The sequence below is a fragment of the Bos taurus genome, chromosome 15, assembly GCF_002263795.3.
Source record: "Bos taurus isolate L1 Dominette 01449 registration number 42190680 breed Hereford chromosome 15, ARS-UCD2.0, whole genome shotgun sequence".
Taxonomy (NCBI): Eukaryota; Metazoa; Chordata; class Mammalia; order Artiodactyla; family Bovidae; genus Bos; species Bos taurus.
In genome coordinates, this window is record NC_037342.1 from 7,425,248 (window position 1) to 7,451,210 (window position 25,963).

At 37.7% G+C, this 25,963-nt stretch overlaps 1 protein-coding gene across 2 annotated transcripts in view; it reads left to right on the forward strand.

Annotated features, from left to right (window-relative positions):
• TRPC6 (transient receptor potential cation channel subfamily C member 6) overlaps positions 1 to 25,963 on the forward strand; it is a 160,188-nt gene that overhangs the window by 111,931 nt on the left and 22,294 nt on the right. For both annotated transcript variants that reach the window (NM_001166572.1, XM_024975041.2), the window contains exons 3-6: positions 3,803 to 3,988; positions 8,808 to 8,972; positions 18,288 to 18,504; positions 24,998 to 25,231. In NM_001166572.1, coding sequence (NP_001160044.1) covers positions 3,803 to 3,988; positions 8,808 to 8,972; positions 18,288 to 18,504; positions 24,998 to 25,231 — 802 coding nt within the window. The remainder of the gene's footprint in view (positions 1 to 3,802; positions 3,989 to 8,807; positions 8,973 to 18,287; positions 18,505 to 24,997; positions 25,232 to 25,963) is intronic.

Genomic DNA, 25,963 nt, shown 5'->3' on the forward strand with positions numbered 1-25,963 from the left:
GGGACGACAGAGGATGAGATGGCTGGATGGCATCACTGACTCAATGGACGTGAGTGTGAGTGAACTCCAGGAGTTGGTGATGGACAGGGAGGCCTGGTGTGCTGCGATTCATGGGGTCGCAAAGAGTTGGACACAACTGAGCGACTTATCTTATCTAAGCCAGAATGACTTACCCATACTTTAATATGTGAAAATATCTTTTATCACTAGGAATTTCATCATGGTTTTATATTTTTTAGTGCAATTTTGTGTCAAGGTACTGAGATGACTTGGGTATTTACGAAATGATGAAAACAACAACAATAATAATTACCATTGATTCAACCCATCCCTGAGCCAAGAAGTTAGCATTTGTTATCTTGTATAACCTTCACAGCAACCCTAGGAAGAACCTTATATTATCCTCACTTTACAAATAAGAATTTTGAGGCTGTAAGGGCTTAAGTAATTTTCCCAACTCATGCACCTAGTAAGTGAGGTGTAAGTGATTTCAAGTGTACTTAACTTGAAATCCAGGTCTGCCCTTATCCAAAACTCACTTAATTAGTGTTGATTCATGAGAATTAAGACATGCATTTTCCTCACCCTTTTAATTTCTATAGAGCAGCCTTTTCTTTATATGGAATTATGAATTAAAATTACACACCGTATCTTCTACTATATAAAAATCCAACTAAAATTACCCTTTGAAAGGATAATTGTATCAGGGTCTTTTTATGTTTTATAATCTTTATGTTCTATTAACCCACTATCAGTCATCTCTTTAAAAGTCAAAGGTTAATAGGCAAGCACCCACTTTTAATTTATTAATGTATGGGGTGAATGTGTGAGCCAAAGGCAGAATTAAATCAACTGCCAGCTTCGCTTTTTCTTTCAAAAAACTGAAATCACAGTGTTAAGTCTGGCTCATGAACTACTGCCAATATCTCACTTTAGTGAGTTTACATTTCAGTGTGAGAGAACATAAATATGAAAACATTTGTAAATGATGCCCAAGGTGAAAAAAAGCATACATTTCTAAAAGCAGTCTTATTCTTTTTTTTTTTTAATGGGTTTTTGTTTTGTTTTTGCTTGGGATATATCTTGTGAATTAGCAATGAGTTGGAAATAATTTTTAAGATATTGAACAGCAAAGAATGCCTGTACTGTATCAATTCATGTGGTTTCTACTCAAATTATTACCCCATATTTGAAGGGTCATACTCTCCTTTGAAATATCTAATTTCACATGAGCCTTATTGGAATTCTAGAGAGTATTGGTTTTGAGTCTTACATTTTTGTCTCCATAAGGACTAAGGATACATCTAGAATTGAGTGCTACAGACAAGAGAGGCCAGGTATATTAAATTTTGTCATAACTCCATGGGTTTTTACTAATGTTAAGAAACAGCTTGTTTTCAGGTCTTGCCTTTGATGATATAATACAATAATTATGTTTTTTCAAGTGCCTGATATGCACTTCTTTATATATAAAGTTTCTTTATATGTATTCTTTTCTTTACATATATTCTTTCTTTATATATAAAGAAATGTGTGATTTCTTTAGCACAACTAATCTCACTAAGCTTGTATTTTTTTATCTTTAAAATGAGAATAATAATAGCACCTACCTCATAGATTGATTTTAAGTTACCTTAGAGCTGCTGCTGCTGCTAAGTCACTTCAGTCATATCCGACTCTGTGCGACCCCATAGACGGCAGCCCACCAGGCTCTCTGTCCCTGGAATTCTCCAGGCAAGAACACTGGAGTGGGTTGCCATTTCTTTCTCCAGTGCATGTAAGTGAAAAGTGAAAGTGAAGTCGCTCAGTTGTGTCCGACTCCTAGCGACCCCATGGACTGCAGCCTACCAGGCCCCTCCGTCCATGGGATTTTCCAGGCAAGTGTACTGGAGTGGGTTGCCATTGCCTTCTCCATACCTTAGAGCACATGGCTAAAAACTGGAGGAGCTGGGATTTGATCACAAGTATATCTAACCTTGGGCTTCCCAGGTGGTGCTAGTGGTTAAAGAACCTGCCTGCCAGTGTAGGAGATATAAGAGATGCAGGTTTGATCCCTGGGTCAGGAAGATCCCATGGTGGAGGGCATGGCAACCCACTCCAGTATTCTTGCCTGGAGAATCCCACGGACAGAGGAGCCTGGCGGGCTACAGTCCATAGGGTCACAAAGAGTCAGACATGACTGAAGCAACTTAGCATGCATGTAGCACACATTTAACCTTAAAAGCCCAAGCTCCTAAACACTATAACATGGAATCGTGGGCATGGACAACGTATGTACTTCCACACCTCAAAGGTCTTCGCCATGACCTTAACCGACTATTTCATGAAAGGGGAAGAGCTGTTTCCTCATGACCTTGTTTATACTATCTGACCAGATACCGTGGAAAAGAGTTTGAGTCATTCTCAGTTGAGACATAGTTTACGAAATTCCTTTTATAGAATCTATTTGAACCTACAGTTAGCAAAGTGAAACTAACAGGGAGGAGCCCAAGTAGGTCCTTTGCATACATTCAGGATGAAATTGTTTTCCATATAGACTCCCCACAATGTTACCTTATTGAATCATATCTAGAGCCTCTCCTATTTCTCCAATATCTTCTTCTCTTGATTCCTGCAAGGAATCTTTTTATCCTATAACACTGGTGACTTCAAAATGGAGGGGACAACTAATTCTGCATCTGCAAAGCTGATTTAAGAGTAAACTCGCCGTGGAGGCTGTGACCTTAGTTTTTTGATGTGCCAAATGGAAATCATATTTACCTGGCTTACCTTGCAGTTTTTCATAGATCAAAACAGAAAAGCATTCTACAAAGAGACAAAGTGACAAAACTCTTACAGGCAAAGTGCAGCCAAACAGGGTTAAATTTAAAGCCTCATTTTGGCACCTAGTGGCTGCAGTTTTGGATGTAACCTAAGTGATCAAGGTGACTGTGAAGATTAACTGAGATTCTATGATCCACTTGCAATGCAACAAATTCTAGCTAATAGATTTTCTTTATTAACACTGGGTTATGAATGGCCTTATTTCCATGTAAGAGAATCCAGAGGAAGGAAATTTTAGAAACCTGAATGAAGATATATATAGATGGTGTATGTAAATTCGAAAAGAGTATTTGATGTTTAAATATGATCTGTAGTCTCCAAATCCTCTCAACATGCTATTAGGTCCTCAGCAGTAATTTATAATCAAAGTATTTTCATTAAACTTCCTTTTATCCAAAGAATCTCAATTTGCAGACTATATATTAGATCTTGTCTTTTGACCCCATAAGTTTGATAAGTAAAGTTCCTCAATAACAATTTAGTAAATAGGGAAGTGATATATGTTTGCTTTTCTTGAAACCTTACCAAATGTTCTGTTTCTCAAGTTTATCAACACTGTATATAAAGTCTTCCAAAGACCTAGCAAATGTGTGTATTATGTGCCTAGCTGGTGAAGTTATGAACATAGGAGATATGATGTGTGCAAGAAAGTATGATCATGATATGGGAAGAGTTGCTAACTTTTTATTTCTCCTGAATCAGCAGGTGAGTTTGGTGTAGTACAGTACTTTTTGGCAACTTTCATTGTGTTTTAGACAAATTTCCTCTTTGGAATATAAGGACAATCTTTATGGTGCTAATATATTTCAGAGCTCACTCAACAGAATAGCAACTTAAGCATGTTAAAAAGAATAATAAACCTAAAAATAGAGCTTTTTTATTCTCTACAGTCAAATCACTGATAAATTCTACAGTGTAACATAGTAAAATGTGATACTTCTACTGTTTTTTTTTTTTTTTTTTGCTTTATCTTTCCTAGAATGACTACAAAAAACTGTCGATGCAGTGCAAAGATTTTGTTGTTGGACTCCTTGATCTGTGCAGAAATACCGAAGAAGTAGAAGCCATTCTGAATGGGGATGTTGAAATACACCACAGTGGTGGAGATCACTATCGTCCTAACCTCAGCCGTTTAAAACTTGCCATTAAGTATGATGTAAAAAAAGTAAGATCAGGCACAAAGCCCCTTTTATGTTATTTCAGTTTTTATTGGTGCTAAATCAAGATGAAGGATTGGCATAATTAGGTTAAGCTGGGTTTTTCTAATTAATTGCTCTAGGTAGGACCTCTAGTAAATTCTAACTGCCAGGCAGTGAGACATTTCACCTACACTAAATGCTGGTCTTTAAAAATCTAGACTTGTTTATCCAATGATTGACACTTTCTTTTACTTAAGGAATGATGCAAAAATGGCTTTGTGTGTTCAAAATACAAGGCATTGTTGTAGGATGGGAACATCATTATTTAAGACCCATCTATATTTGGCAAAACTAATACGATTATGTAAAGTTTAAAAATAAAAAAAAAAAAGACCCATCTCCACTTATTAATTTTGTCCACTTCTGAACCAATGCCTTCAGTTCCTTCTTTAGTGCATTTGAATCTCCTGCATCTTTATTTGTGGAATATTTTTAGTCTCTGTCTTCAGGCAGTGCCTCCTATTCTTGACTGCTTTCTTAAGTTATGTAAGATACGTTTTACTTATTTTTTTCTTTAAAAAATTGTTTATTGAGATATAACATATATTCCATAAACAGCGCATATCTTAAGTTGTATGTAAACTCATTAATTCTTAAAATTTCACATTCTTTTTTTTAAATTTATTTATTTGGAGGCTAATTACTTTACAATATTATATTGGTTTTGCCATATATTGACATGAATCCACCATGGGTGTACATGTGTTCCCCATCCTGAACCCCCCTACCTCCTCCCTCCCCATCCCATCCCCCTGGGTCATCCCAGTGCACCAGCCCCAATCACCCTGTATCATGCATCAAACCTGGACTGGTGATCCATTTCATATATAATACATGTTTCAATGCCATTCTCCCAAACCATCCCACCCTTGCCCTCTCCCACAGAGTCCAAAAGGCTGTTCTATACATCTGTGTCTCTTCTGCTGTCTTACATATAGGGTCATCATTACCATCTTTCTAAATTCCATATATATGCGTTAGTATATTGTGTTGGTGTTTTTCTTTCTGGCTTACTTCACTCTGTATAATAGGCTCCAGTTTCATCCACCTCACTAGAACTGATTCAAATGTATTCTTTTTAATGGCTGAGTAATACTCCATTCTGTATATGTACCACAGCTTTCTTATCCTTTCATCTGCTGATGGGCATCTAGGTTGTTTCCATGTCCTGGCTATTATAAACAGTGCTGCGATGAACATTGGGGTGTATGTGTCTCTTTCAATTCTGGTTTCCTCAGTGTGTATGCACAGCAGTGGGATTGCTGGGTCATATGGCAGTTCTATTTCCAGTTTTTTAAGGAATCTCCACACTGTTCTCCATAGTGGCTGTACTAGTTTGCATACCCACCAACAGTGTAAGAGGGTTCCCTTTTCTCCACACCCTCTCCAGCAGTTATTGCTTGTAGACTTTGGATAGCAGCCATTCTGACTGGCATGAAATGGTACCTCATTGTGGTTTTGATTTGCATTTCTCTGATAATGAGTGATGTTGAACATCTTTTCATGTATTTATTAGCCATCTGTATGTCTTCTTTGGAGAAATGTCTGTTTAGTTCTTTGGCCCACTTTTTGATTGGGTTGTTTATTTTTCTGGAATTGAGCTGCAGGAGTTGTTTGTATATTTTTGAGATTAATTGTCAGTTGCTTTGTTTGCTATTATTTTCTCCCGTTCTGAAGGCTGTCTTTTCACCCTGCTTATAGTTTCCTTTGTTGTGCAGAAGCTTTTAAGTTTAATTAGGTCCCATTTGTTTATTTTTGCTTTTACTTCCAATATTCTGGGAGGTGGGTCATAGAGGATCCTGCTGTGATTTATGTCAGAGAGCGTTTTGCCTGTTTTTCTCTAGAAGTTTTATAGTTTCTGGTTTTATGTTTAGATCTTTAATCCATTTTGAGTTTATTTTTGTGTATGGTGTTAGTGTTCTAGTTTCATTCTTTTACAAGTGGTTGACCATTTGTTAAAGAGATTGTCTTTTCTCCATTGTATATTCTTGTCTCCTTTGTCAAAGATAAGGTGTCCATATGTGCATGGATTTATCTCTGGGCTTTCTATTTTGTTCCATTGATCTATATTTCTGTCTTTCTGCCAGTACCATACTGTCTTGACGACAGTGGCTTTGTAGTAGAGACTGAAGTCAGGGAGGTTGATTCTTCCAGTTCCATTCTTCTTTCTCAAGATTGCTTTGGCTATTTGAGGTTTTTTTTTGTATTTCCATACAAATTGTGAAATTATTTGTTCTAGTTCTCTGAAAAATACCATTGATAGTTTGATAGGGATTGCATTAAATCTATAGATTGCTTTGGATAGTATACTCATTTTCACTATATTGATTCTTCCGAACCATGAAAACGGTATATTTCTCTATCTATTTGTGTCCTCTTTGATTTCTTTCACCAGTGTTTTATAGTTTTCTATATATAGGTCTTTTGTTTCTTTAGGTAGGTATATTCCTAAGTATTTTATTCTTTTCGTTGCAATGGTGAATGGAGTTGTTTCCTTAATTTCTCTTTCTGTTTTCTCATTGTTAGTGTATAGGAATGTAAAGGATTTCTGTGTGTTGATTTTATATCCTGCAACTTTACTATATTCATTGATTAGCTCTAGTAATTTTCTGGTGGAGTCATTAGGGTTTTCTATGTAGAGGATCATGTCATTTGCAAACAGTGAGAGTTTTACTTCTTGTTTTCCAGTCTGGATTCCTTTTATTTCTTTTTCTGCTCTGATTGCTGTGGCCAAAACTTCCAAAACTATGTTGAATAGTAGTGGTGAGAGTGGGCACCCTTGTCTTGTTCCTGACTTTAGGGGAAATACTTTCAATTTTTCACCATTGAGGATAATGTTTGCGGTGGGTTTGTCATATATAGCTTTTATTATATTGAGGTATGTTCCTTCTACGCCTGCTTTCTGGAGGGTTTTTATCATAAATGCATGTTGAATTTTGTCAAAGGCTTTCTCTGCATCTATTGAGATAATCATATGGTTTTTATTTTTCAATTTGTTAATGTGGTATATTACATTGATTGATTTGTGAATATTGAAGAATCCTTGTATCCCTGGGATAAAGTCCACTTGGTCATGATGTTTGATCTTTTTAATATGTTGTTGGATTCTGTTTGCTAGAATTTTGTTAAGGATTTTTTCATCTATGTTCATCAGTGATAATGGCCTGGGTTTTCTATTTTTGTGGCATCTTTGTCAGGTTTTGGTATTAGGGTGATGGTGGCCTCACAGAATGAGTTTAGAAGTTTACCTTCCTCTACAATTTTCTGGAAGAGTTTGAGTAGGATAGGTGTTAGCTCTTCTCTAAATTTTTGATATAATTCAGCTGTGAAGCTGTCTGGTCCTGGGCTTTTGTTTGCTGGAAGATTTCTGATTACAGCTTCAATTTCCATGCTTGTGATGGGTCTGTTAAGATTTTCTATTTCTTCCTGGTTCAGTTTTGGAAAGTTGTACTTTTCTGAGAATTTGTCCATTTCTTCCAAGTTGTCCCTTTTATTGGCATATAGTTGCTGATAGCAGTCTCTTATGATCCTTTGTATTTCTGTGTTGTCTGTTGTGATCTCTCCATTTTCATTTCTATTTTTGTTGATTTGATTTTTCTCCCTTTGTATTTAAAAAACCAGTTTTTAAAGGTGGATTTTATAATAAAAGTAATACAGACTTATGATTGGCTTTCAAACAGTATAGACATAACCCCTTTCTGTCTTCCTATTTCTTAATGCAGAATAGTCAGTATTCTATTTTTCTCCATACATTTATCTTGGACATCTTCATATATTAGCATGTAAACATCCACTCAACCTTTTCAAAGCCTACATATCATTATGCTGATTTATATAATTATGTTCATTTAATCCATTTACTGTTTAAGGGTGTCTATTATTTTCTTAAGTTTCTGTTATTTCAAAACATTTGATAAATTTCCCTCAAAAAAGGTACACGTCAACAGTGTATAAACGGGCTTATTTCTTCCACTCATGTATCATTAAACCTTACCATTCTACAAAGACAAACACTGTATCTTGATTTAATTGTCTTTGACTGTTAACCATCCTTAGGAAACATTTTTAGTTCCTTTATATAATCTGTCCTTTGTCTAACCTTTTAATATTCTTCAGCAATTGTTATTTTGGATTGTTGCTTTTTGTATATTAAATGATGCTCTCTGTCATATATAGCATTCATCTGTAAAAATTAAATATATGAGAACAAAAATATTCTGAAAAGTAAAAATTATGAAATTTAGTTACATAAATTTCTTATGTGAAAGAGTTTATGGCACAGGAATATATCAATGGAATAGAATAGGCAGTCCATGAAAAGATCATATGCAAATGGGAATCTAGTATAAAATACATTTAGCCCTTTAGGTCAGGGCAGAAAAGGTGGTATACTTTTTTTTAAAAAAAGTATTTAGGCATCCAAATTAGCAGGATCTTTATATCATTCCTTCTAGATGGAAAAAGTGCATAATCATAAAAGTCCTTTTATAAAATATTGATGAAGGTTTTTATAACACTAAATTTTCAAAATTTGTCTATGCTTTGAAAGTCCATTAGTCCTAAAGGAAAAGTTTGGTAAATTTGAATCCTTGAATTTACATAAACTGCATTACAGCCTCCGGCCACATTGCTTGATACCTGTCCCCTACATATTTTACATTTGTTCTTTAATTCTAACAATATTTTTTATGAGAAAGGATAGAACTTAATATTAGAACACAAGAAAAAGCTTATGCTGAATCCTTCTTTAATCAAGCTGTTAAATGTTTTGTTACCCCCTGCTAGTTTGTAGCCCATCCAAACTGCCAACAGCAGCTCCTGTCCATATGGTATGAGAACCTTTCCGGGCTGCGGCAGCAGACCATGGCGGTCAAGTTCCTTGTGGTCCTCGCCGTTGCCGTGGGACTGCCCTTCCTGGCTCTCGTTTACTGGTTCGCTCCGTGCAGCAAGGTACGTCTGTGAAGCCTGGACCTCTGTCAGCCCGTCAAAGTCTGTCTGTTTTATTTATCAGAGCCAGTTAAGCAGGGAAAATTCTATTTCTCAAACAAAAATGTCAGGAAGTCAGAGTTGGGTTCACATTATAAAAATAACATATTTGCTATAAGAAATTTTAAAAAAGCAATGGAAAGAAAAAATTCACCTGTAATATCACTGTTAGTAATATGTGAAAGAAAACATCAGTTAGATTATTCCTATTTGTCTTCTCTCTAGTCATGCCTGTGCATATATTTCTACATTTTTAATGAAGCATGCATTGAGCAGAATTTCAAATAACATCCTAAAAATGCTTCCTTTTGTTTTTCCCCCCGCTGGCAAAATTTGAGATGAAAGTTTCTGTTTATCATTTATTTTAACTAATAAATCTTAATATAAATAAAGGACAATTGTGTAAATACTCCTATAAGGCTTGTTTTAATGAAGAGGATTTATTTTGGGACAGTATACATTGTAACCTGACAGCAAAAATGGCTTTTATTGTTTGTTTGCTTTTATTTTTAGCAGACTCCCTCTGCCCAGACTTTGATGAAATTGATTTGTTCAAATGAACCTAGCCTTTCAGAACAAGTTTGGAAAATGTTGACCTGTCATTCTTTAACAGGCATAGAAATTTGCCCTGCATTGCCTACAATCTTATTCTTCATATTTTGGAAGCCACATTTCTGGAATCTTTTAAGTTTCAACTCTGAGAGCCAAACTTAAATAATTCTAAAGCTATGTAGCTAAAATGTCTATTGGACCATCTATTTAAGTGCTATGTAGATATGCCAGTTGAATCACTTGCTGTTCTTAAACCTGGATATGGCTTATTTTAACATGGGTCCAAACATCTTGCCATTGTTTTTTTTATTTTATTTATTGCCAACATTTTTAAAAATTATTATTTAGTCACATATTTGGTGCTTTAACCTTATAGGAATGTTTCTAAGTGGCTTATAGTAAGAAGCCGATGCAAAGCCTTTTACACAGTGGGAGCTTCATCATTACTTCCAGTGATGAAGATAGGAACTGCTAGAAACTGAGCATTTTCTCCTGAGGGTAAAAATCTATCATCATAAATGTTTTCCCCATAAAGGCCAAAAATTGATTCATAAATAAAATATAAAGGAGGAAAATAAAATGAAAATAGTGATATTTACTAGAATTAGAATTTATAGCATGGATTTTTTTTCTAGAAAGTTAAGCTTTTCCTTTTTTCATAGGAATGACAGATTTCATTTTGAAAAAACTAATTAATCCTCCTTACTAGAACACAGGCCACATCTATGTATGTGGTCTCTATTCTGCTTCGACATACATTTCTGGGTTCTTCAGAGATTTAAACTGAATTATGCTTCTTATTACTCTGTGATCAGTTAAACTGTAATATATTTTCTAAAGTGAATAATTGCCCTCTCCATAATGGGCTCAAAAACATAATGCCTTTCAGAGGGTTTGGTCTTTGACAGACTATTTTTGGCAGTCCTTAGAGTTTCACATTTCTTAATTTTTGATTAAATCCTAATCAACCTGATTTCCTTCACTATTTCTTCTTCCATAACTGTGTTTCTTTCTGCCATCTGTTTTTCATCCTCATTTAGATCATCAAGGCAAATAATCAAATTAAAAGGACACTGTCAATGTATTTTTTTCTCATATCTAAAATCTATTTTACTGACTCTTATTTAGGGTTTGAAGCATGATTATAAAATATATTTTATATTTTCCCTTTAGTGATACAGATATAAATATTACAGCTTAGAAAAAATTTTTTTGTAATAATGGAAAATTATTCAGGCTATATTAATACTTTTATTTAAAATACTGTTTTAAATACTTAAAAATTCAAAAACATCCATGAAAATTATACCAGATCAAATTTCAGTCCTATGCACCTTGACAGAGTCCCTGTTTCTGTTTAGAGCTTGGTTTTCATTCCTCAAGTCTGGTCTTTAAGAAATTCGTTTTTGTCCTTACTTGTTCTCTTTTTTCTACCATAATCCAAATATGTTTTATGCTCATTATAGTAAAAATAGGTCATGCTGTGATTTCAAATCATTTTGGCTTCAGCTAGTACTAGCTTCAACCTTTTCTATTTACTATTGGTATTTAATAGCTATTTGATCATAAATACATACTTAAAAAGAATATGATGTAATATTTAAAGTTCTTCCTTTCAGTCATTTTTCAGGTACATCAGTTTTTTTTTCTTTTGTGTAGCAGAGTTTTATTAAAATGCAAAGGGACAGTGAAAGCTACTGACACAGACAACAGAAGGGGGATGGAGAATGCCCCCCTCGCTAGTGTTAGCAAGGGGGTTATATACTTTTTAAATTAGTTATTACAATAAATCAAAAGAATGTCTCAAGGTTGTAAAAGTCTTACTAGACCCACTCCCACAATTTACATTTTAGGATGACAGGATTAGAACTTAACAGTAGAAAGACCCTACCAGACCCACTCCCATAATATACATTCTAAGATACCAGGATTAGTCAGAAGGTTTTCAGGAAGCAAAAACTGTCCTCAAGCAGGCTACATTGTTGTTATATAATCCCCAGTACAGAGTTTAAACTGAATTGTTTTTTTGTGTAATCATCAGTTCTGGGCTTAAAAAAAAAAAAAAAAGAGTTTTATGTGACGAAGACTAAGGAATGTAGAGAGAGGAAAAAAAAAAAAGTTTGTCCTTTCCTCCTCCTTGAGAATTCCAGACTCCTATCTCTTCCTCAAAAATCCCAGACCCCTCTCTCCTTGGGGACCCTGAACTTCTTATTAACCTGCCTAGGAATTCACTCTCTCATCGCCCCCTTTTCTTTTAGGAGAATTATATTGCCAAGGGAAAGGGGCATCATTTTCTTTACATAACTACTTCCTGCTGTTGAGGCAGCATATTCTCCTAACCCTCAAATGGAGGGTCTCTGATCCAGGGGCCTCAAGTAATAGTTGGAGGAGGCTGTGGTACTCGTAGGAGCTTGAACAACCTTTTGTAACCTAAAAGCTTTCAGACGGCAAGAAACAAATCCAGTTACACAGTTACAGATGTGAAGCAAACAGCAAAAACAGAACAATTAGAATTATTACGATTAAGATAGTTTTCCACCATGGGGAGCTAGTTAACGTTTCCCAGAGTGAGGTGACTGTGGCTTTAGGAGTATCCATAGCCTGATTCATTTTGTTCACGTGTTTAGTAAAGTGAGTAACATTAGTACTCATATCTGGTATATATGTACAACAGTGGATATTAATAATATCCAATGTGTGGCTGTTAGAATATCTAAGGCCAATCTGTTTTGTAAAACCATCTTTCTAATTTGTATTTGTTCAGCTTTAAGGACTGAAAGAGCATCAACTTGTAGCATAACATCTGATCTGTAGTTCCCAAAAAGGGAATGAATATTGTAGCCAGATAATCATACCAGTGAAATACAGACCTTGCCCAACAAGTTTCTCCCCCGCCGCAACCCGTGTGGTTTTTTATTAATTTAATTAATTTATTTTTTATTGAAGGATAATTGCTTTACAGAATTTTGCTGTTTTCTGTCAAACCTCAACATGAATCAGCCATAGGTATACAAATATCCCCTCCCTTTTGAAACTCCATCAGTTTTTCACTTGGTCAATTATTCTTTAGTTATTTTTTTTAGAAATTTGTTTACATCACAGAATATATAGATGACAAATTTTACTATGAGTAACTCATAGTAAACTCAAAGGAGTAACTTCGGTTCCTAAAGTCCACCAAATCTCCCAGCATCTCTATAGGGAAACTCAGCTCTCAATGATTTGTGATAATAAATGGAAAATATGAATATCCACACACATCACTATAGTTTCCTATAAGCCAACTTTTTATGTGTTTTCTTGTTTTATTTTTTCTTTAAACTACAACCTTTAATGAGCAACAAAAATGCTTGGTTTGATTCTCCTGTTTGCCCTCTGGAAAGAATGAAGGGGTCGATTGCAGAGGGCCAGGAACCCCGTGAAGAGCGAGAGTGAGCCTGCTCAGGAGGGAGGTGCAGCTCATCGCCCTGGATGGCTGAATACTGGCTTGAGATGTGTTCAGACAGCTGAATGCAAGCTCCAGGCCTCTCAGACTTGAGGTCCACTCTAACGTGGGTGGCTCTCTTCTCACTCTGTTTTATGTCCCTAGCCTTTTCTCTTCTCCTCCTGTTTTAGTTTGTGCTTTCTTGAGTTTTTGTTATTTTGTGTTTTGAAGGCTGCCTCTGATTCTCCCCTGAACAAGGCAGGGAGTAAATAAGTTTTTCATAGATTTCACTACTAATAGTCAATGCCCCAATCCCAGTTTTCCACAACAGTCAAATAAATTGAGAACTTTAAAAACGATCATTTAATATTTATAACAATAGATTTTTTTTCACCAGAAAGATATTGAACCTTGAAGTAAATGATTAAATAAAGCTCATGCTGCTGCTGCTGCTAAGTTGCTTCAGTCGTGTCCAACTCTGTGCGACCCCATAGACGGCAGCCCACCAGACCCCCTGGTCCCTGGGATTCTCCAGGGAAGAACACTGGAGTGGGTTGCCATTTCCTTCTCCTAAATAAAGCTCATACACAAGATCCATAGAACTCTCATATAAAGTTAAAACAAATGGGAGAGAAAATAGGACTGATTTCCTTTTTCCTATTGTCCTTAGCCATGTTTTTCTTTAAATATGGACTGTTAAAAACTGAACATTAATGCAACTTTAATTTCTTTTCCATAGTGTACCATATATGCAATTTAAGTTACATTGTTATATTTATAATTTGCTGTGACTTGGCTATTTAATCATGTATTATATAAAGTTTAATCATGTGTATGAGCTTTATTTGATTAAACTTTATATAGATCAGATCAGATCAGTTGCTCAGTTGTGTCCGACTCTTTGTGACCCCATGAATTGCAGCACACCAGGCCTCCATGTCCATCACCAACTCCCAGAGTTTACTCAGACTCACATCCATCGAGTCAGTGATGCCATCCAGCCATCTCATCCTCTGTCGTCCCCTTCTCCTCCTGCCCCCAATCCCTCCCAGCATCAGTCTTTTCCAATGAGTCAACTCTGCGCATGAGGTGGCCAAAGTACTGGGGTTTCAGCTTTAGCATCATTCCTTCCAAAGAAATCCCAGGGTTGATCTCCTTCAGAATGGACTGGTTGGATCTCCTTGCAGTCCAAGGGACTCTCAAGAGTCTTCTCCAACACCACAGTTCAAAAGCATCAATTCTTCGGTGCTCAGCCTTCTTCACAGTCCAACTCTCACATCCATACATGACTACAGGAAAAACCATAGCCTTGACTAGACGGACCTTTGTTGGCAAAGTAATGTCTCTGCTTTTGAATATGCTATCTAGGTTGGTCATAACTTTCCTTCCAAGGAGTAAGCATCTGTTAATTTCATGGCTGCAGTCACCATCTGCAGTGATTTTGGAGCCCAGAAAAATAAAGTCTGACACTGTTTCCACTGTTTCCCCATCTATTTCCCATGAAGTGGTGGGACCAGATGCCATGATCTTCGTTTTCTGAATGTTGAGCTTTAAGCCAACTTTTTCACTCTCCACTTTCACTTTCATCAAGAGGCTTTTGAGTTCCTCTTCACTTTCTGCCATAAGGGTGGTGTCATCTGCATATCTGAGGTTATTGATATTTCTCCCGGCAATCTTGATTCCAGCTTGTGTTTCTTCCAGTCCAGCGTTTCTCATGATGTACTCTGCATAGAAGTTAAATAAACAAGGTGACAATATACGGCCTTGACATACTCCTTTTCCTATTTGGAACCAGTCTGTTGTTCCATGTCCAGTTCTAACTGTTGCTTCCTGACCTGCATACAAATTTCTCAAGAAGCAGATCAGGTGGTCTGGTATTCTCATCTCTTTCAGAATTTCCCACAGTTTATTGTGATCCACACAGTCAAAGGCTTTGGCATAGTCAATAAAGCAGAAATAGATGTTTTTCTAGGTGATAGAATTCCAGTTGAGCTATGCCAAATCCTAAAAGATGATGCTGTGAAAGTGCTACACTCAATATGCCAGTAAATTTGGAAAACTCAGCAGTGGCCACAGGACTGGAAAAGGTCAGTTTTCATTCCAATCCCAAAGAAAGGCAATGCCAAAGAATGCTCAGACTACCGCACAATTGCACTCATCTCACACACTAGTAAAGTAATGCTCAAAATTCTCCAAGCCAGGCTTCAGCAATATGCGAACCGTGAACTTCCTGATGTTCAAGCTGGTTTTAGAAAAGGAAGAGGAACCAGAGATCAAATTGCCGACATCCACTGGATCATGGAAAAACTTTATATAATACATGATTAAATAGCCAAGTCACGATAAATTGTATATATAACAATGCCAAATTTAAATTGTATATGTGGTACACTATGGAAAAGAAATTAAAGTTGCATTAATGTTCAGTTTTTAACAGTCCATATTTAAAGAAAAACATCGATAAGGACAGTAGGCAAAAGGAAATAAGTCCTATTTTCTCTCCCATTTGTTTTAACTTTATATGAGAGTTCTATTTAAACAGGGTCTTAAAAAGAAACACAAAAAAATACTCTGATTCAAGCTAAGGAATATTTACTTAGGGAAGTATGCTTTTCAGACATGATTTTTATAGCAACTTTTTACAAATTAATTTTGAATTGGCTCTGCAATATATCTAATTGTATGGATCCATTGACTTAAAACTAGATTGATCTATTGATCTAGATAAACATACACATACACACACACACACATGCACACACACATACACAGCATGACATTCTGCCTGGCCTAAGTGAGAGAGAGAAAACAAATATCGTACATTAACACATAAAAATGGAATCTGGAAAAAACGGTACTGATGAACCTATTTACAGAGCAGGAACAGAGACGCAGATGTAGTGAGTGGACATGTGGACATGGAAGAGGAAGGGGAGGGCGGCACAGACTGGGAGAGCAGCACTGACATGTATGGCCTCCCATGGATGAAATAGATAGCCAGTAGGAAGCTTTTGATGGCACAAGGAGCTCAGCTTGGTGCTCTGTGACGAATCACAGGGGTGGGATGGTGCGAGAGGGAGGCTCAAGAAGAATGAAAAATGTATATACATATACCTGATTCACTTTGTTGTATAGCAGAAACTAACACAACATTGTAAAGCAATTATACTCCTATAAAATTTTTTTTAAAAATGATTCTAATTAAGAGAGAAAGGACTAAGCTATGTGACTCATCATTCTAGCTCTAACTTTTATGATTTTGAAAACCATATAGACTGATAAAGTTTGTAGGAGCAGAGAATATTGATTGGATTTCTTCCATTATAGCATTTCTTTGTTAAAAACCTTAGAACCTTTTTTTTCCCCTAAAAATTTACATGTATATGTACTTCCATGAGAAAATAAGAAATTGTTTTGTAAACCAAATATAAACATTAACTCTTAAAACAAATATGCTGTGCTTAGTTGCTTAGTAGTATCTGACTCTTTGTGACCCCATGGACTGTAGCCCAACAGGATCCTCCGTCCCTGGGGATTCTCCAGGCAGGAATACTGGAGTGGGTAGCCTATCCCTTCTCCAGGGGAACTTTCTAACGCAGGAATTGAACCAGGGTCTCCTGCAGTGAAGGCAGATTCTTTACCAGCTGAGCAACCCGAGAAGCCCCAAGTATACCTGAGTTCAAATTCCAGCTCTACCACTTAAGGAGCTAGTTTCTGGACCTTTCTTCCTCTTTTCCTTCATCTGTAAAATGGGCATTTCAGCAGCATATACCCCTTTCTATTGTTGTAACAGTTACATGTAATTAATAGAGTAAAGCACTTAAAACAGTACTTAGCACATAAAAGTACTGGATAAGTGGTGGTATTATTATTAATTTCTGTATTTTATTTCTATATTTTTCTGTAATAATCAGTTAATTTAAAAAGCTGTTAAAAGCTATGAGCCCTCTCCTACAAAAAAATATCCTTACATGCGTGTGCTGAGTTTTGTTTACCATTCCAGGGGCGCACAGAGCCCCTGAGACACATCTTGGGCACACACCACACCTCTGCTCTGACTAGGATGCGTGCATCTCAGATGGGAATGATTCCTGCACTATTGATGTGCAGGACCTTTATGGTCTCCATATTTTATATGAAGACTCTGATTTTCACATAATTTAGGAAGTTCACTCATTGCTAACTAGGGAATGAAACTGGAACCTGAACCTAAAATGTTGGACTTTCAATGCAGTGTCATTCCAGGACGTTGGTTCAGTGCATGGCGGGACCTGCCCTGCTGTCCTGCCCTTGGCTGGGCGTCCTTTTCTTGGTACTCCTGACTTCTGCTCCACATAGCATCTCCAACATACAATATCACCTGAAGCTTGACCTGCACCCACAGCAGTTCAGTTCAGTCACTCAGTCATGTCCGGTTCTTTGCAACCCCAAGAACTGCAGCACACCAGGCCTCTCTGTCCATCACCAACTCCTGGAGTTTACTCAAACTCATGTCCATTAGTCGGTGATGCCATCCAACCATCTCATCCTCTGTTGTCCCCTTCTCCTCCCGCCTTCTATCTTTTCCAGCATCAGGGTCTGTTCTAATGAGTCAGTTCTTCGCACCCACATCAGTGAAATACATGTGTGGACAGTGCTAGTGCTAAGTCACTTCAGTTGTGTCTGACTCTTTGTGATCCTATTGGCCGTAGCCTGCCAGGCTCCTCTGTCCCTCTGTGCATGGGATTCTCCAGGCAAGAATACTGGAGCGGGTTGCCATTTCTTTCTCCAGGGGATCTTCCTGACCCAGAGGTTGAACCCACATCTTCTGTGTCTCCTGCATTGGCAGCCAGGTTCTTTACCACTAATGCCACCTGGGAAGCCCAGAAGGCAAATGTCAATGAAGGGTGTATACATGGCAAAGTAGATTCAGTTTAATATTTTCACTGCTGCTTCCTCAAAACTTCATGCCCACTAAATTAGTTTGTTTTTCATGAATAATTGTGATACTCTGCTCTGCCTTTTGTTATTATACTAATAAAATATTTTGTCAGTATCACATATACTTTAAGAACTTAAATATTATTTTATAGAAGTGAATTTATTTAACTATCAATCCCAAATATCAGCATATATAGATGAGCAATGAGACAAAATTTTATATTAGCATAAAGGATTATTTTTTTATTATCAGTTATAAATGTACATAATTATCTTAGAAGAACATTGGACTGCACAGATGTTTGTTCTTGTGTATAGACATGTGTGTTTTGCAAAATGCACACAACAAAGCTAAGACTTTCTTTTGGTGTGTTTTGTGGCAGATGGGAAAGATAATGCGTGGACCATTCATGAAGTTTGTGGCACACGCTGCCTCCTTCACCATTTTTCTGGGACTGCTAGTCATGAATGCAGCTGACAGATTCGAAGGCACCAAAATCCTTCCTAATGAAACCAGCACAGATCATGCAAAACAGCTGTTCAGGATGAAAACATCCTGCTTCTCATGGATGGAGATGCTCATTATTTCCTGGGTAATAGGTAAAGACTGACTTTCTCTCATCATTTATTTTTGCAGCCATAGCAATAGGACTGAATGACACCTGTTCTCTCACACGTCAGTTATATAAATGTATGCAGCATAATACAATGCTCTGCACAACATGATTTTGTGTTTTTAAAGTGCAGTTATCTAGGGTTCATTTTCAGTACCACAGTTCTCTCACATGCCACATGCTTTTTAGATTTCCAAGAAAAACCCAGGAAGAAAATGAACAGGATAGTATGAATCAAACCTTTCCAGTGATGAAAAACTGCCATTCATATTTTGGGACAGCTGTGACTTCAAGCTTAAAAATAACCATATGATTTTATGTTGCAATTTAATAGGAACAGAAGGTCCTAGCCACTCACATCTATTGAACATTTGTTATGTACTAAGAACTGTTCAGATCATTTTACATCCATCACATTACCCACTGTCTTTGTGCTTTAGTGGTCTACTCTATCGTATAATAATAATGTCTACATTATGGCTTTAGGTCTCCCAGAAGGAAAGTGAAACAGAGAGAATGCAGTCTCAATTACTAGGCTGTCTTTAGAATCAGTCATCCATATTGCTTGACATTAAATATAATGCAAATAAAAGATATTTCAATTGGATGTTTATAAATGAATAGACTCAGTAGCTATTACCTATTGAGGTTAATAATGTGAATAAAATGTAGTCCTTATAGTCAAGGAAGTTAAGTCTGCTGGAGGGGGGCAGGCAGGTCAACAAGTAAATCAACAAAGAAAACTATGTAACAAATAATATTACTGAGGAGCTATTAGAGGGTTATGAACATATACAGATTGGGCACCTAAATCTGAGTGGGTGGGATGTGGAAGGGGCAGAGAAGGTCTCCCTAGACAGTACATTCAACCTGAGATTTTGAAGATAAGGTCATGTTAATCGTACTGACTGTTTATGGGGAGGTAAGGACGGACTGATGTTGAGGCTGAAACTCCAGTATTTTGGCCACCTGGTGGGGAGAGCTGACTCATTTGAAAAGACCCTGATGCTGGGAAAGATTGAGGGCAGGAGGAGAAGGGGACAACATAGGATGAGATGGTTGGATGGCATCACCGACTCAATGGACATGGGTTTGGGTGGATTCCGGGAGTTGGTGATGGACAGGGAGGCCTGGCGTCCTGCGGTTCATGGGGTCGCAAAGAGTCAGACACGACTGAGCGACTGAACTGAACTGAAGGACGCTACAAGGCATGGATCAAAAAGCTGAAGGCAAAGATGTGGAACTAGGTCCACACTTGGCTCCTCATTTGCCAAGTCATGTGTTAGGCTCAGCTATAACGCAGGCTCATTTATGGATGTGATTGATGGGAGAGAGGGGAGGAGACATGGTCAGAGGATGATTTTCAGCTATTAGTGCTGTGATTCCTCACCTTTTATAAAACACATCTGGCTGTGAGGTAGAGGGTGGCTTTGAGGAGGGGGTTCGGGAGGCTGAGAGACAACTGAAGTGATCCATGTGTGGAATGTGTGGAATGTGGAAAGGGAGTGAGGAAAGGACTTGTGAGCTTTGTAAAAGATACTCTTCAAAAAACCTGGTAATGTATTGCACGTGGACAGGGAGAGCTGTGGAATCTGCCTTGGGTTAAGGTGCTGACTGCAAGTCTCTAAGAGGAAGAATACAGAGGGAAGATAAGGATTGAGACCAGGAGAATGAAAAGCTGGTAAGGAAGTTTGCTTGAGATTGACTTTGAAGTGCCCATGGGATTTTCAGGTGAAGACGTCTATTAAGTAATAGGAAATGCAACCCCAGAGAGAAGCCAGGCTGTGGACAAAGTTTCAGCTATCTCCATAAGGTCCTGACTATGCAGGAAGTCCTGCAGGGTAGATATGTGGAGAAGGATGTGAGAAGAGAGCTCAAGGAATCTTTATCCAAAACTGTTGGCAGTCCGTAAGCTTGGTTCTCCCCTGGTGATCTGGAGAAGCATCTGTAGTCAGTTTTATGTTACTTCTGTGGCAAGGGATATCTTCTAGGCTTCCTCATTCTGGGGCTGATCGGATAATCAATTGAAATGTTATAAAGCACTATACAAATTACCTTATGAGCATTTTAAATGCATATGAGGTAATTCAACAGCATTGAGAGTTATTCAAAACTTCTGAATCACTTCATTTCCTGGTTATGTTCCAAGGAGAAATATAGTGTCTTAACATGTGAATTGCATCACTAAGGTAAACTTTTGATAAAGAAGAGTTTGATTGTCCACTTTTTCTTTTCTAATTGGTTTGTCTTATGCTATAAAGCTCTAAGAAATATATTACATCTCACTTTGAATATTTGATTTAAAATAAGAATGATCATTTGGACATTGCCTTTATCTCAAGCTAAATATGCCTATATGCCGTCATGTTTTGTGCGTGTTAGTATGTGTAACATACATAATATAGTACTTGGCACATTAGAAATGTTTAATAAATTTCAGATGGCTATGATTATTATTAAACTCTTCATTAAGAGTTCATATGTTTTATATGGAAGTGATATTTCCTACTGAAAAGATATTAATCAAGATATGACTCTTTCAAGGTTAAACTTTGAAAGCATTTAATTTTATGTAAGGGGATTAGATATAATGAATGTTCATTTTATTCTTGTTCTTATTTTAAACTTTCTGTTTTGTATTGGGGCATAGCCAGTTAACAAGGTTGTGATAGTTTCAGGTAAACAGTAAAAGGACTCATCCATACATACACGTGCATCCATGTTCATCTTATTCTTTATCAAACATAATTTACTCTTCTCATACTAATATTTTAATATAAGCATTAGAAGTTTTTCCTTTTTCACCTGGAAACCTAAACCAAGAATGTTAACTTTTAATTTTATGAATAAAAGCATTTTCCTTGGAACAACTGGCCCAATAACCTTTATATTTGAGATTTGGAGATGTTCTCAGTGTTCATTTACAGGTAAAACAATGAACAACTCAGAATGGACAACTGGTACTTTGTAGCATGTGTTAGACTCCTGGTTCAGTTTCTAACACTGATATTTATTTTTCTTCTTGAATTTTCTTGAAAGTGGTTGTACCTTCTGGAAATAATCATTAAGTGGCCTAAGTTACTTAGGTCTGATGCTAGCTGGTTTGAAAGAAAAGACTGACATTACTGATCACAGAAAGCAAATTGATTTAATTTTAGTGAAAAGTTGAAAAGCTGAATGATGGACTCTGCATTCCAAGAGATCTTGACAAGACAGAATGGTGAGCTCAAAACAAAGAGAAATGAGAAGGGTAGCAGGAACACAGGGAGGGGGAGACGTGCTTGATGACACTTGACAGGAAAAGGTCTTAAGCAGCAGTTTTAGCCTAATGTCCAGTGTGAGCGCCGAGGAAGGAAATGCAATGCAGGACTGACTCTTCAACAGGAGGGAAGGACTGCAGGGAAGGGCTGTAATTAAGTCCCTGAGCCACACTCTGTCTAGACCACAGCTGCAGGCAATTGGCAAAATAGGGAGCATTCCAAGTGGAAAGCCGTCAGAAAAGTGAGTGGCTTCTCCACAGAAAAGCCCCTGTTGGGACTGGAGAAACTTACTCTGTAGGGTGGGAGGTAGGGCGGAACCTAGGGATTGTGAAGCCTGAAATTTAATTTTTTGGAGGGCCCCATTTAGAGAAAAAGAAGGCAAAATAGAGAAGGAAAAATGGAGGATCCTGGGCAAATAAGGCATCCTAGAATTCAAATTTCATTTAAATGGGAAATGGGAAACCCACCTCTGCTCTAGAAGAATAAATTTAATGAGGGCACAGGTGTTTTTGCTTTTTAAAAAATTTTATTTTAAGAAATGTAAAGGTGGAGGGAGCAGATTCATTCTTTTGAGGGCAGAATTAGTACTGACAGGTTCACAGTGAAGGGATACTTCCTGCAAAGTCAACAATGTCCAGATGAGCAGCCTTCAGTAGGAGTAATTCAGGACATATTCAAGCAGAGGCTCCACCCTGTGGAAGTTCTCCGCTTGTGGAGAAACTGGACTAGATGGAGGATTTTGAACTATGCTTGGCAACGCCTGGGGGTCCTCAGAAAACATAATATGGAAATTCTTCCTTCAAACAGAATGGTTTGCTGTATCTGTTTTATCTTTTAAGCTTTGGGAAGATATCATTTTTACCAAGAAGTGTACCCCTTAAAGAGAGAGAAGATGGAGGAGAAGTGGGAAGGAGAGAAGCTTTGAAAGCAACTAGACTATACGAATTGAAAACCCCCAGTAATCCGTTTTTCAGCTACTCCAAACTACCCTTGTTTCATAGTGAGGAAGCTGGTGGGAACCCAGGGACCACATCCACACACAGACGGCCCTCAGATTTTTTCACTCTTGCTCATACTTGTGTGTGTGTGTGCATGTGCATGAGTGGACACACGCAGTGTTTCCTATGTTATTAATAAGTCTGATCCACTAAAGTATATATGAATCCAATCCCAGCCTTCTCTAAATTTGGAATAATTTCAAAATAAGTAAGTCATGTGATACATTGAATGCTGATTTTGAGAAAAGCACAGTTAAGCTGTTGGAAGGCGAGTCCCAGGTGGTGCTAGTAGTAAAGAACCTGCCTGCCAATGCAGGAGACACGGGAGACACAGGTTCGATCCCTGGGTTGGGGCGATCCCCTGGAGAAGGGCACGGCAACCCACTCCAGTATTCTTACCTGGAGAATCCCATGGACAGAGGAGCCTGGCAGGCTACAGTCGACGGGGTCGAAAAGAGTCAGATACAAGTGAAGTGACTTAGCATGCACGCACAAGCTGTTGGAAGGACACAGCATGGCTTTTTAAAACCCCTACAGGGCTTCGCAATCATTCACATAGGTTCTGTGATAAAAGTTTATGACAAATATGGGGATTTGGGGAAGGTGATTAGTCGCAGAAAGGGCAGAAGATTTATTTCAACTAGGGGACCCTGGAGACTTCTTGATGGAAGTAGACTTTGAGGAATTGTTGGTGTTTAGGTTGTGTTTCTCCAGATGGCTCTAGGAGGAGACAGGACATCAGAGATTAGGATGTCTTAAAGATAATAGGGGTAAAGTTACTTATTTTTAATAAAGAAAGAAAATATATACCAGACATAGAAAATCTGAAATAGTAAATTCTCAATAAGTATTAGTTATGTTTTCAAGTGCCAGACACTGTGCTATGCATTTTCCATATGTTATTTAAGTCTCATGACCATCCTATGAAGTAGGTACAAACTACTATCATCCCCATTTTGCAAGCTGAATTTTAGAAAGTTTCAGTAAGTTGCCAAAGATTGCACAGCTAACAAATGGATGACTGTGATTGTTCAGGCACCCAGCAGTGTCTGACTCTTTGTGACCCCATGGACTGCAGCACACCAGGCCTCCCTGTCCCTCACCATCTCCCAGAGTTTGCCCAAGTTTATGTTCATTGCATTAGTGATGCCGTGGTGTCTGATTCCAAAACCTGTGCTCCTAAGTAATACACTAAGTTTTAGAATGGATGTGCAACATTATTAATAATTCTGCCATGAAGAAACTACTACTACTACTACTATGCTCCTGTAATTCCTTCTAGTCTTTTACTATGCTGGTTTAAACATAATATCATAGAATATATAAAATGTTTACTTGGCATGCTTGAATGTTTATGACATAAACATTTCCCATTGTGTATTAGTCTAGGTCCTCCAAGAAGCATATGCAAAGACAGAAATTAACATGCAACAATTTTATTAAGGGAAATTCTATGTGAGAGAAATGGGAGGGAGCTGAAGAAACCTTCAAGGGCTGTAAGACTGTGATGCAAGGTTGATGTTCAGGGCAGGAGAGAGGGAAGGAAGGTAGGACAGAAGCACCCTAGATATCCATTCTGTCTAAAGAAAGTTTGACAAGTCTGTCAAGAGATCCTTGAGCTGAGGTCAGCCATTGGAGGAGTCCCATGACTCTCAAGAAGGGGTGCCCTCAGTCACTGGTGAGGAGCAGCCCATGGGAAGCATGGCCTTAGGGCAAAAGTGTCTATAGTCTTCAGAGTGCTGCAGCTTTGGCCCATGGCCAGTTGAATTTCTGTATTTGGAGGCCTGTGGGGCACATTCTTGTGGCCACTATTCCATGGTAATTAAAATATCATATGAAATGGCTACATAATAGTCTATTTGTGAAAGTCCCATGATTACTTCTATTTTGAGGATGTTAGTATCGCTGTTTTTACATATATATTTTTTTATTATAAAGAATCCTATAATGAACATCTTATGTACAGAATTAATGGATCAAATCATGTTTGCTGCTTGAATGCCCTTAATGAACTTTGTCAAATTGCTTTATGATAATGCACTGATATTTTTGGACTATAGGATTTGTAGGGACAGTATAATTATGGCTGAATGGGTAAGATGAGGTCATATTTTGAAGGGTTTTGAATGTCAGCCTGAGACCTTTTAAATTTGTTTTGTTGAAAACTAAGGCTGGAATGAAATTGGATTTTAACCCCTATTTTAACCTCTTTCCCATGCAGGCATGATATGGGCTGAATGTAAAGAAATTTGGACTCAAGGCCCCAAGGAGTACTTGTTTGAGTTGTGGAATATGCTTGATTTTGGAATGCTGGCAATCTTTGCAGCATCATTCATTGCAAGATTCATGGCATTTTGGCATGCTTCCAAAGCCCAGAGCATCATTGATGCAAATGATACTTTAAAAGATTTAACAAAAGTCACACTGGGAGACAATGTGAAATACTACAATTTGGGTGAGTTTACAGTACCCAGTCAACATGTTTATAAAATGCAGAATTTATTATATCATTTGTATGCAGAATCTTTAAAAAAATGGTACAAATGAGCCTATTTACAAAACAGAAATAGACTCACAGATGTAGAAAACAAGCTTATGGTTACCAAGAGGGAAGGGAGGGTAGGGATAAACACAAGAGAGAGACTGGAATTGACATATACACACTCAGATCAGATGAGATCAGATCAGTCGCTCAGTCGTGTCTGACTCTTTACAACCCCATGAATCGCAGCAAGCCAGGCCTCCCTGTCTGTCCATCACCAACTCCCGGAGTTCACTCAGACTCATGTCCATCGAGTCAGTGCTGCCATCCAGCCATCTCATCCTCTGTCGTCCCCTTCTCCTCTTGCCCCCAATCCCTCCCAGCATCAGAGTCTTTTCCAATGAGTCAACTCTTCGCATGAGGTGGCCAAAGTACTGGAGTTTCAGCTTTAGCATCATTGCTTCCAAAGAAATCCCAGGGCTGATCTCCTTCAGAATGGACTGGTTGGATCTCCTTGCAGTCCAAGGCACTCTCAAGAGTCTTCTCCAACACCACAGTTCAAAAGCATCAATTCTTTGGCGCTCAGCCTTCTTCACAGTCCAACTCTCACATCCATACATAACCACAGGAAAAACCATAGCCTTGACTAGACGAACCTTTGTTGGCAAAGTAATGTCTCTGCTTTTGAATATGCTATCTAGGTTG